This window comes from Staurois parvus, unplaced genomic scaffold (genome assembly GCF_062004578.1).
Source record: "Staurois parvus isolate SC_StPar_1 unplaced genomic scaffold, SC_StPar_1.0 ptg000576l, whole genome shotgun sequence".
Lineage (NCBI taxonomy): Eukaryota > Metazoa > Chordata > Amphibia > Anura > Ranidae > Staurois > Staurois parvus.
The window spans coordinates 824,122-836,084 of NW_028318372.1; the positions used below are offsets into that span (position 1 = coordinate 824,122).

At 42.1% G+C, this 11,963-nt stretch overlaps 1 protein-coding gene across 1 annotated transcript; it reads left to right on the forward strand.

Annotated features, from left to right (window-relative positions):
* The first annotated feature begins 425 nt into the window (after positions 1-425).
* LOC149450264 (mambaquaretin-5-like) lies at positions 426-10,980 on the forward strand. Its single transcript, XM_089692111.1, has 3 exons — positions 426-567; positions 3,918-4,085; positions 10,481-10,980. Exons 1-3 carry the CDS (start codon positions 495-497, stop codon positions 10,555-10,557), a joined length of 318 nt encoding a protein of 105 aa, XP_089548237.1. The 5' UTR covers positions 426-494; the 3' UTR covers positions 10,558-10,980.
* The last annotated feature ends 983 nt before the right edge of the window (positions 10,981-11,963 follow it).

The following is an 11,963-nucleotide window of genomic DNA, read 5'->3' on the forward strand; positions in this document are numbered from 1 at the left end:
GTCACGGATTTTGTGTGGACACTTGAATAATTTGTTGAAAGACTTATTTATTTGATTTGTTTATTTATTTGCTTGTTCATTTTTGGATAAAGTGGAGTGCGGCACTGTTTTGGTATTTATAGGTTTTTCACCTTCATGCATAGAGAAAAAAAACCTTCAGCCTTTACAACCACTTTAAGGTCATATACTATTTTTTATTTTTTGATAATGTAGGTTTCACAACACGCATTCACACATCTCAAAAACCTTTTATGACAGAAACTTAAGAACATCAAATTGTTTGCTACTGTGAGACATTCATTACTACAACCCCTAAAGCAAGTTCTGAAATGATCTCACCAAACAAGAAAGTTGACATTCCTCAATATCGGACAGGTCCTTCTGGGGGTGTGGTTTCTAACCATTTTATGATATATAATAACCAGGATGCTGTACATTATATTCAGCAACACTAACTCTCCATCTGCTGGGTGACCAAGGCACAAGACTGCACCATGAAAGCCTCCTATTACCTAGCTCTGGTTGCCATCAACATCTTGCTGTTCCAGTTCACCTCTGCAGCTCCGGGTAAGTCTGCCTCTCTGTTCCAGGTGTTGAAATGTTTTTACTGGACAGCTGCCATTAGGCACGATTCACAGAGATGGATGAGCTATTTTAACTTTCAAAATGAACAATTAACTGTTAAAATCCTTATTTTCTCATAAACGGTTCTATGCCAGAATGTTTTTTTTTTATCTCCACCTCAAACCTTCCTTTCCTGCTCTTCTCAGTTGTCCCCCCAGTGAAATCCAGTTATCACCAGCCTAAAACTAGGGGTGTTTTAAGGTGTAATAACCAATGTGATTACATTGTGAGTTTTAAAGTGATTCTATCACTAAAATGAAAATTGGCAGTTGAATGTGTAGGCAGATGCAGTCCATTTTCTTCACTCTAGGTAGTACTGGACCACAGTGCCAAGGCAGGCGGGAGAGGAAGTGAAGGGAAACAGGGCCACACAGGGCAGCAATCCAGTTAAATGCACTGGCCCCATATGACCTTGGTGGCCCTCTTGGGTCAGGAAGACTCTATTTAGAACTCTGACCCTGGGTTTTGGCATGCTTTATGTGAGAGGCTAGTGTAGGATCAGGTCACCCATCTGTCACAGACAGTATTAGCAGCTGGGAACCGTTCTGGTGGAGTAGGGAAAGCGTAGGAACAATGTCTACCTTCTCAGGAAGTTCCCCATTGGGATGGACTGGCCAAGCCACACCCTGCTCAATGTGACAGATACTCAGTACCTACATCCCACTGTCTTCACACTGAACTGTTGTGAGTGCCTGACAGGTGAACCTGCCTGCTGGCCTTGTCTGTGTACTAGTTTTTCTATGCACCATTTCTGGCAAATCGGGGGTCTGTGTTCTTTCCGCTTGCCACACCACACTGCACCTACCTAACAAATGCATCGAAAAACAAAGGGTTGATTTACTAAAATTGGAGAGTGCAAAATCTGGTGCAGCTCTGCATGGAAAAAGATCAGCTTTCAGGGTTTTTTGTCAAAGATTAATTGAACAAGCTGAAGTTAGAAGCTGATTGGCTACCATGGACAGCTGCGCCCGATTTTGCACTTTCCACTTTTAGTAAATCAGCCCCAAAGTATTTTAAACTCTTATTTGCAGCTATTTTATTTTTCAAATATTATTTTCTGATTTCTGCAATCATGACTTTAAAATTGCTTGGTAATTCAACCACTCAATCCTCTAGAAATGTTTAAGATCCCTTCCCTCCATGTCATGGCTCTCTGCAGCCCTGACAGTGGAAGAAAGCTGCTGCCTCAGGATATCAGGACCACTGACATGCAGAAGTAAAGCCATAACTGGATTCTCCCTTGCCCAACACTTATGCGTGTCCTGTGTGACTTTGGGCGAGGGAGGATCTAATGTGAGGCTTCACATCTGGGTATGGGCTCTGTTGTCAGCAGTCCTGATATTCTGAGGCAGCAGCTTTCTTCCATTGGACTGTGCTATATCTTATTCCCATCCCCATGCCGGTGGCCAGGGATGAGTACATGGTCTTCACTCCACTGTTCCCCATCCTTAATAGACTCATGATTGCTTGTCTGCGCCAAGTCACTTTTGTGAGTGCATTTTTATGTTAATAAATGTTCATAACTATTTTTATATCCTGCCCATATGCTGTGCCTTGTTTTTATGTTTTTCATCAACAGAGTTTGCGCCTAATATGAAGGAGACAGAGGGGTTGATTAACTAAATCTGGAGAGTGCAAAATCTGGTGCAGCTGTGCATGGTGGCCAATCAACTTCTAACTTCACATTGTTCAGTTAAAGTGTTCCTAATCCCCGGCCCCTGCAGTCACTATATCTGGTCTCCCACAGTACACAGAACATGGGAATGCATATATGTTACTAAATATAAACTGCTAAATACCTTTTTGCTTCAGCAGTATATAGCAGTCTTGTGACTTCTATCAGTATTCAGCACTGGTTTAAGCTTGTAACAGGAGCTTTCTTTCTGCTCTAAGAAGATGCAGAACCCCTGACTTCTGTCTGGACAGTGCTGATTGGCCTTGCACTGATCACATGCACTCCCCCAAGGAAAAAAAAACCTCTCTATTGATACACATCAAACTGAGCATGTGCAGAGTGTCTCCACACAATATGTCTTATCAGGAGATAAGAGGGGGGCACTGGAAGAAGGGGAAGATCAGAGAAATCAGGATAAAACAGCATTTTTACACAGTGCAGAGGATTCACCCCTTATGTTCCACATTGAGTATAACAAGCATGCTTTACTGCAGTGTTTCTCAACCTTTTTTCAGTCAAACCACCCTTTGAAATTATGGAAAGTCCCGAGGCACCCCTTAAAAATATGGACAGTCTTGAGGCACCCCATTCTAAAATTCTAATAGTTTTATATAACGCAGCACCATCCACACATGTAGGACACCCAACATTAGAGGCGATTTATTCTTCTAAAGAAAATACGCTTTTGCACACTGGTACTGACTAGTATTCCAATGTTTCTCTTCTTCGTCAGTTTTTCTCCATCACTGAGCTAATGTGACCCCAGCACTGATGGAGAGGGGCAGGGGAGGGTCAAACAAGGATGCTGCGCAGGCAACTGACCTCCTCCTTATCAACTGATGATGTCATTGGTTGTCAGGACGCCAGGGGCTAGAAGGTCATAATGGTGCACAATGAAAATCTGTGGCTTTGTCTTTTCCACCTGCTGGATTGCATACAAGTTTTGGGCAATTTTTAGACAATTGCCAACGCACCCCTGAAGAAATCTCAAGGCATCCCAGGGTGCCAGGGCACCCTGGTTGAGAAAGGAAGCTTTACTGCACATACAGACTGATTTTACTGTTATGGGTTTAGTAACACTTTGAGCTTTGGAAATAAAACCTGGAAGCCGATTGGTTTCTATGCAGAGCTGCACCAGATTTTGCACTCTCCAGTTTTGGTAGTAAATCAATCCTATTGCTTCTTTTTTTCTCCGATCTGATGAGGGCAGTTCTCCTGTTTGTAGACTGAAAATGCTAAAAAATATGAATTTGTTTCATTCTGGATAAGCATAGACTGTAGCAGAGCAATAACAATAATGTGCAAGGTTGGTATTGTTGTTATATGCTATAATAGTAACATTGTTCCCATCCAAAGTAAAATAAATAAAATAGTAATACAATAACGATGTTAAAATATTGCAATTTTTTTTAACAGAGTAGGACAGTGGTGCAATTCCTTTTCAATCTCCATCTTTACCTTTTCTATTATCTTTATTTTTCTCTAATTCATTCTTTCTTTTCCTCCTCTCACAACTTAATTTGTTGTTTTGCAGTCTTTAACTTTTATATATGTATCAATGAATAAATCCATTGTATGTTATCACTAATATACTATACATATGTAATTTTTTTTTTAGGTAATTTCTGCTCCTTATCACCAGATAAGGGTTCATGCACTAAACAAGAAATATACTTTGCCTATGATGCCAAGACAAATCTTTGCAGCCCATTTGATTACTCTGGATGTGGTGGAAATGCTAACAGATTCCCTACTCTTGAAGATTGTGAGGCTGCATGCAAAACAGGTATTAGTTAATGGGCTTTTTTAAAAAAAAAAAAAACCAACTCACTTTGGCAAATGTTCACTCATTCAGCACTTTTGGGTTTCCACCCATAACCCTTTGCAGCCATCCAAGTATGGCTACAGTCATGTGAAAACGTAAGTACACCCCCAATGGCAATTGTGTATATTTTCAACATGTTTGAACAAGCAAATATTAAATCTTGATTTAACCACTTGCCCTCCAGAGGATTTACCCCCTTCCTGACCAGGCCATCTGCGTTATGGCGCTGTGACAATTGCACTGTCATGCAACTCTGCACCTAAATTAAATTTACATCCTTTTATCCACACAAATAGAGCTTTCTTTTGGTGGTATTTGATTGCCTGTGCATTTTTTATTTTTTGCGCAGACTGATAATTTGGAGAAAAAAAACAATATTTTTGAATTTTTGCTATTAAACATATCCATTGTAAAAATTTAAAAAATCTAATTTCATCATAAATTTAGGCCAAAATGTATTCTGCTACATGTCTTTGCTAAAAAAAATCCCAATATGTGTAAATTAATAGGTTTATGTGAAAGTTATAGCGTTTACAAGTGGCTGTATACCTACTGGGATTTTTTTTTAATTTTTTACTAGTAATGGCGGCAATCAGCGACTTATAGCGGGACTGCTGCACGGATTCTGACACTGGGGGGAACTGATTTGGTGTCACTGACATCCCCAGTGACACCAATACAGTGATCATTGCTAATAAAAAGCACTGACACTGTACTAATGGCACTGGGCAGGAAGGGGTTAACATGTGGGGCAATCAAAGGGGTTAACTGTGTGCTGTTTTACTATGTGCTGTGTGTGTGCTTCACTGTAAGCACACTGCTTTGCATGGCTCTGCTCACGCACCCCCAACCGGAAGTGAAAAATCACATAGATATTATTATTATTATTATTATACAGGATTTATATAGCGCCAACAGTTTGCTCAGCACTTTACAATATAAGGGAGACAGTGCAATTACAACACATTTCAGTACAGAAGGAATAGGAGGGCCCGGCTCGTGGAGCTTACAATCTAAAGGAAGGGGGAGGTGATACAAAAGGTGATAGCTGCGTAGGATGATCTGGCGGAGGTGATTCAAGTACAGTTCTTAGGTGGAGGTGGGGTAGGCTTCCCTGAAGAAGTGAGTTTTCAAAGATCGCCTAAAGGCAGAGAGGGTGGGGGCTGACCGGACATACTGTGGTAGGGAGTTCCAGAGGATGGGAGAGGATCTGGAGAAGTCCTGGAAGCGAGCGTGGGAGGAGGTGATGAGGGAGCTAGAGAGGAGGATATCATGGGAGGAGCGGAGTGGGTGATTTGGGCGGTATCTGTGGATGAGGTTGGTGATGTAGCTAGGGGCAGTGTTGTGGATGGCTTTGTAAGCTGTGGTTAGTATTTTGAATTTTATACGTTGGGTTAGCGGATGCCAGTGGAGGGATTGGCAGAGAGGGGCAGCAGTCGTTGATCGGTTGGTAAGGTGTATGAGTCTAGCAGCAGCATTCATAATAGACTGAAGGGGGGATAGCCTGTGTAACGGTAGACCAGTGAGGAGGGAGTTGCAGTAATCAAGGCGGGTTATAACCAAGGCGTGAATAAGTTGTTTTGTGGTTTCATTGGTCAGGAAGGGGCAGATTTCTGAAATGTTCCAGAGGTTGAGGTGGCAGGATTTAGCCAGTGAGTGTATGTGGGGTCCAAAGGAGAGGTCAGAGTCTAGGATTACGCCTAGCACCCTGGCATGAGGGGAAGGACCAATGGTTGTGCTGTTGATCTTAATGGTAATGTCATGAGTGGGGGATCGGGGAGGAGGAAATATTACAAGCTCAGTTTTTGAAAGATTGAGTTTAAGGTAGTGATGTGACATCCATGCTGATATGTCGCTTAGTAGATTTGTGATATGTGAGGAGATTGAGGGGGTGAGCTGGGGAGTGGAGAGATAGATCTGGGTGTCATCAGCATAGAGGTGGTATTGGAAGCCATGGGAGGTTATCAGTTGGCCCAGGGAGGAGGTGTAGAGAGAGAAAAGGAGGGGCCCAAGAACAGAACCTTGGGGTACCCCAACAGAAAGAGGAAGCATAGCAGAGGAGAAGTTGTATGTGACACTGAAAGTGCGCTGAGAAAGGTAAAAGGATAACCAGGAGAGAGCAGAATCACGGAGGCCGATGGAGTGAAGTTTACTGAGGAGGAGCGGGTGGTCGACTGTGTCAAAGGCAGCGGAAAGGTCAAGGAGTATGAGTATGGAGTAATGGCCGTTGGTTTTAGTAATTAGTAGGTCATTAGTGAGTTTTAGTAGAGCAGTTTCTGTGAAATGTTGTGGGCGGAAGCCACATTGTCAGAGATATATACGTGATTTTGTGCACCCCTGCCATCCTGTAGCAGTATATCTCTATAGGTTGGCAGGAAAACAGTTAAACAGTGCCTAGAGTACTTACAATGTAACAAAGGCAATATCTTTTTTTAGTTTTGGATGGCGTGGAGAGGGATTAGAACACCTCTCAGCTCTTTTTTTTTCTGTCCCCATTAGGGAGATTCACCCTCTCTATTTGTCCTGTTTAGTGCTATCAACAAAACTGAAAATAAAAGAAATTTTCAAATTGTGGGGTGACACCAGCATAGTAATAGAGAAGAAATCTTCCAATGGGGTCACTAGTTCTGGTAACACATTGGAATTCCCTCAATTTGGAAGGATTTTCTCTTACTTCCTGCTTTAGCTATGGGATAGGAAGTAAAGGGAAATCTCTCTTATTGGACACAAATGGCAAAAAAATGACAGGGGTTATAGTCTTCTTTTAATGTAAAATGAAAAAAAACGTTTTGCCTTTAGTTACACTTTAAACTAATAAGGCATATAAATGGCATAGCTCAGTTGATTTACTAAAACCAGAGAGTGCAAAATCTGGTGCAGTTCTGCACAGAAACCAATCAGCTTCCAGGTTTTATTGTCAAAGCTTAACTGAACAAGCTGAAGTTAGAAGTTGATTGGCTCCCATGCGCAGATGAACCAGATTTTGCACTCTCCAGTTTTAGTAACCCCAATGTGTTCATTTTCATGATCTAAATTGTTGAAAAAGACCCCTATTTATCACCACTTCAGATCCATCAAAACAGGTGCCAAATGTTAGAACTCTTTTAGGTCTAGTTTATACTTGGGGTTGGTGGGAAAAAACAGCAGTTGAACATATAGGCAAAGACCAGGCTTTCTGAAACAATGTACTGAAAGCTGAATAATCAAAGATAAAGTTGTTTGATCAAAGTACCTAAAGAACAAAGGTATACCGCTCAGGTAAACAATCCAGATCAATCCACAACAGGTGCAGGCTCTGGCTCACCATCACACACTATGTAACAGGAAGAAGAGTCAGCCGCACACTGGAGGATAGATGAATATAGTGTGTATTTATTGATCCATAGGACACACAAAACACCAGGACATGAATACAGGACCTCACGCTTAATCATAACCATTGTTATCATAACAATTTTTCCTTCAAAATGAAGACAGCATTACAGGAGAAGAACTTTATCACAACTGTGAAGCATGGTGGTGGATATGTTATGGTTTGGGGATGCTTCAGAGCCTAGGTAGTGCACCTTCATTGAGTGGACAACTGTATACATTTAATTTTTATACCAAGTGTGCATGAAGATAATACAAGGCCATCTGTCCAAAAGTTGAAGTGGAGCCAGAAATCCACTAGTAAGTCCACCAAGGAATGTCTAAACAAAAAGAAATGTAAGGTTTTAGACTGCCCTAGTCAAACACTGATTTGATTCCTATTGAAATTATATGGGGAGGTTGAAAGGTACATTCCCCACAAGAAAATCTACAAACATTGCAACTGAAGGAATTTTGCAGGGAGAAGTGGTCAATGTCAGAGATTGGTGGGTGGTTAAAATGCCTACAGGATGGACTTTCTGCTGATGAAACCAACTCCAGGTTTCATGTTAAGAGTAAAATTAGTTTTTCCACACTATACACATAATAATATTGAGATTATGTTATATAAATAATAGGAAAGACATTTTCTTCAGTTCTTATTCATGTATATCACCTTTACCTGTAGACACAGTTTGAATAAAGATCTAAAGTTTGTTCAAATATGTTGAAAGAGTCAACACTATGAGGTGTACCTAATTTTTCACATGACTGTCTTTCTTTTAACCGCTTCCCACCCAGCCTATAATCAAATGACGGCTTGGAGAACCTCTTGTCCCTCCGGGAGGGCATCACATGACGTCTTTTCCAGATTGCACTTTGAGCCTGCCCGCAGGGCCGCTCTGTAATGAGATCTGTCACAGGCCATGTACCTCAGACACGGCCAGTGACAGATCTGTGTACCGGCCCCATTGCCAGTACCATGTGACCTGCTGTGACCAATCATAGCAAACCACAGGACAGTTGTATACAATGGATGGTTTCCTTTCATGCCATCCTTTGTATACACCTGAGTCTAGCTGTGAATGGTCACAGTGATCACATGCACAGGCTGGTCCAGTTACAGCCCATCTGTGTCATGTGATTAGCCATGGCTAATCACAGCTAACCCCAACACAATAACCTGAATTAATTGATTTCATTCAGTTACATGCTTGCTTATAGCAAAGAAATCCTCCAAGGTAAGTATTTCTCCATCACAGAAAGGCTAGTATGTGGTCCTTCAATGATGTGTCCTGAAAAGGAGAGCTCAGCAAATGGGAGGAGATGGCTGGGAGCAAGTCGGTACTGTTCGTGTGTCTAGGTCACATTTGCTGGTCTCCAATAGCTGAAGCAGTGTTCCAGAAGTTGGTATCTGATCAGGGTGTATCACATGACCTCTCCCTTTTGAGGACACATCATTGAAGGATCACATACTAGTTTTTCTGTGAAGTGGTGGAGGATTTCACGGATGTCTTCTTTTCCACATTGGGATGTCACTTCACTCTCATTGAGATGTCACTTTATGGAGCACTTTTTGTGCTGAAGGACATTTGATTGAAGACTTTTCTATACATTTACTTTTACCTTTAACCCCTTGCCTACCGGGCACTTACACCCCCTTCCTGCCCAGGCCAGTTTTCAGCTTTCAACACTGTCACACTTTGAATGACAATTGCGCAGTCATGCAACACTGTACCCATATGAAATTTTTATCTTTTTTTTTAGACAGATAGAGCTTACTTTTGATGATATTTAATCGCCTCTGGGTTTTTTATTTTTTGCTAAACAAACCAAAAACCACTGAAATTTTTTTTGAGAAAAAGTTTTTTCTTAGTTTTTGTTAGAAAATGTTGTAAATAAGTGATTTTTCTCCTTCACTGATGTGCGCTAATGAAACTGCAGTGATGGGCACTGATAGGCTGCACTGATGAACCCTGATAGATGGCACTGATGGGCACTGATGAGGAGGCACTGGATTGGTGGCACTAATGGGTATTGACAGGCATCACTGATGGGCACTGAAAGGCGGCACTGACTGGCACTGATAGGTGGCACTGACTGACACTGTTAGGTGGCGATGACTGGCACTGATAGGTGGCACTGACTGGCACTGTTAGGTGGCGCTGACTGGCACTGTTAGGTGGCACTGATAGGCAGCACTGATGTGCACTGATAGGCTGCACTGACTGGCACTGATAGGCGGCACTGATTGGCATTAATAGGTGGCACTGACTGGCACTAATAGGTGACACTGAAAGCAGTTCAGATGGGCACTGATATGTGGCATTGATGTGCACTGGTAGGCACTGATATGTGGCATTGATGTGCACTGGTAGGCACTGATATGTGGCATTGATGTGGCACTGATGGACACTGACAGGTGGCACTTCTGGGGCTACACAGATCATCAGGGCACACTCATCATCAGTGCCCCGATGATCAGTGTAGATGTCCCCTCTGAGTAAAGCCGATTATCGGCTCTCCTCTGTCAGCGTGACAGCTCATGAGGAGAGAAATGCCGATAACCGGAATTTCCCTATTTACATGTGATCAGCTGTGATTGGACACAGCTGATCACATGACCGAGCCGAGAGCTTCAGCTCTTTCCGTTGATCGGTGATCTGCTGTGTCCAATGTTTAATCGGATGTTTAACATTAGATGTTTAATTATCTATTCAAGTTTTTATGATTGCACATTTATATTGTTTTTGGTGTGTCACAACACTCATTGGTTGCAAAGTATATCAGATTGCATACGAATTGTATGATTTTTAGTCACATAGTCCAGCACTTTTATTTTTGTTTATTGTGTTATGGAGTGGGTTCACCATTTGTGCTAGCTGCTTTTTGCGACTTTTTTCCTCTTAGCGCTCACTTGCCTTTGCTTTTTCAGTTGAAAAACATAAAACTAAGAAAAAAATTAAGAAAAATGCATTAAAAACTATTTTATGTTTTCTTTAAAGGAGACCTCGGTGGAGATGAAGTACCACAAATCAGGCTTGCCGTTTGTCTGCCTATTTCTCGGTGTATTTCTCGGTGAGAAAGCAGTGAAGCCATCAGATCAGCAGACCAGTATTTTCAGATGAGTGGTCAGCAATGGCAGTCTCCATAATTGTGCATTACTTTTTTCTTTTAAAGTGTATGTAAGGGCTCTTTTTTTAGTTTTCTATTGGACAAGGAGGGAGTAGAACTCCTGTCATGTTTTTATTGCTGTCTGTGTCCCGCTGGAGAGATTGTGTATAATATGAATGATCATTTGGATATTGAGCTGGAAAGAACTAAAATAATTCATTTTATATACCAGCAGTGTTAGTGGCCGGTCAATAAATGTGTAATTATAACTTGTATTATGTGGTGGGGATTATATTGTTCTGTTATGCCTCTATGATCTATAGTTCTGCTGTTAAGTGAACAATGCTGGTTAATGACCTATTGAAATAAAAAATACATACAATACTCAAAAGGATACTAAGAATATCTCTACTTTACTGCCTCATACTTTCTGTATTTCTATACACAAAGAAGATGTGTGATTCATTAAAGTGTTACTAAACCCAGGACCCTGCATTCACTATATCTGATCTCCCCAGACCCTGCATTCACTATATCCGGTCTCCCCGGACCCTGCATTCACTATATCCGGTCTCCCCGGACCCCGCATTCACTATATCTGATCTCCCCGGACCCTGCATTCACTATATCTGGTCTCCCCAGACCCTGCATTCACTATATCTGGGCTCCCCGGACCCTGCATTCACTATATCCGGTCTCCCCGGGTTCCTGCATTCACTATATCTGGTCTCCTCAGACCCTGCATTCACTATATCTGATCTCCCCGGACCCTGCATTCACTATATCTGGTCTCCCCGGACCCTCCATTCACTATATCTGGTCTCCCCGGACCCTGCATTCACTATATCTGATCTCCCTGGACCCTGCATTCAGTATATATGGTCTCCCCGGACCCTGCATTCAGTATATCTGTTCTCCCCGGACCCTGCATTCACTATATCTGGTCTCCCCGGACCCTGCATTCACTATATCTGATCTCCCCGGACCCTGCATTCAGTATATCTGGTCTCCCCGGACCCAGCATTCAGTATATCTGGTCTCCCACAATACACACAATGCAATTATTTTAGCATATATAAACTGCTAAATACCTTTTCTCATCAGCATTTAGAACAGACTTGTGACTTCTATCAGTGTCCAGCACAGCACTGGTTAATATTGTAGGAGGAGATTTCATTCTCTTCTGACTGCCCTAGGAGGCTGCATGACCCCTGACCCTCTTTCTGGACAGTGCTGATTAGCCCTGTGCTGATCACATGCACCCTCCAAAATAAAAAAACTCTCTAGTGATCCACACCAAACTGAGCATGTGCAGAGTTTCTCTTAGGGCTCTGTACTATCAGCAGATGGACTGAGGACAGAAAAAGAAGAATA

Coding starts and splice junctions, on each gene's coding strand:
- LOC149450264 (XM_089692111.1), top strand. CDS start 495: ATGAAAGCCTCCTATTACCTAGCTCTGGTTGCCATCAACATCTTGCTG. Junction 568..3,917: donor GTTCACCTCTGCAGCTCCGG/GTAAGTCTGCCT, acceptor TTTTTTTTTTAG/GTAATTTCTGCTCCTTATCA. Junction 4,086..10,480: donor TGAGGCTGCATGCAAAACAG/GTATTAGTTAAT, acceptor TTTTCTTTAAAG/GAGACCTCGGTGGAGATGAA.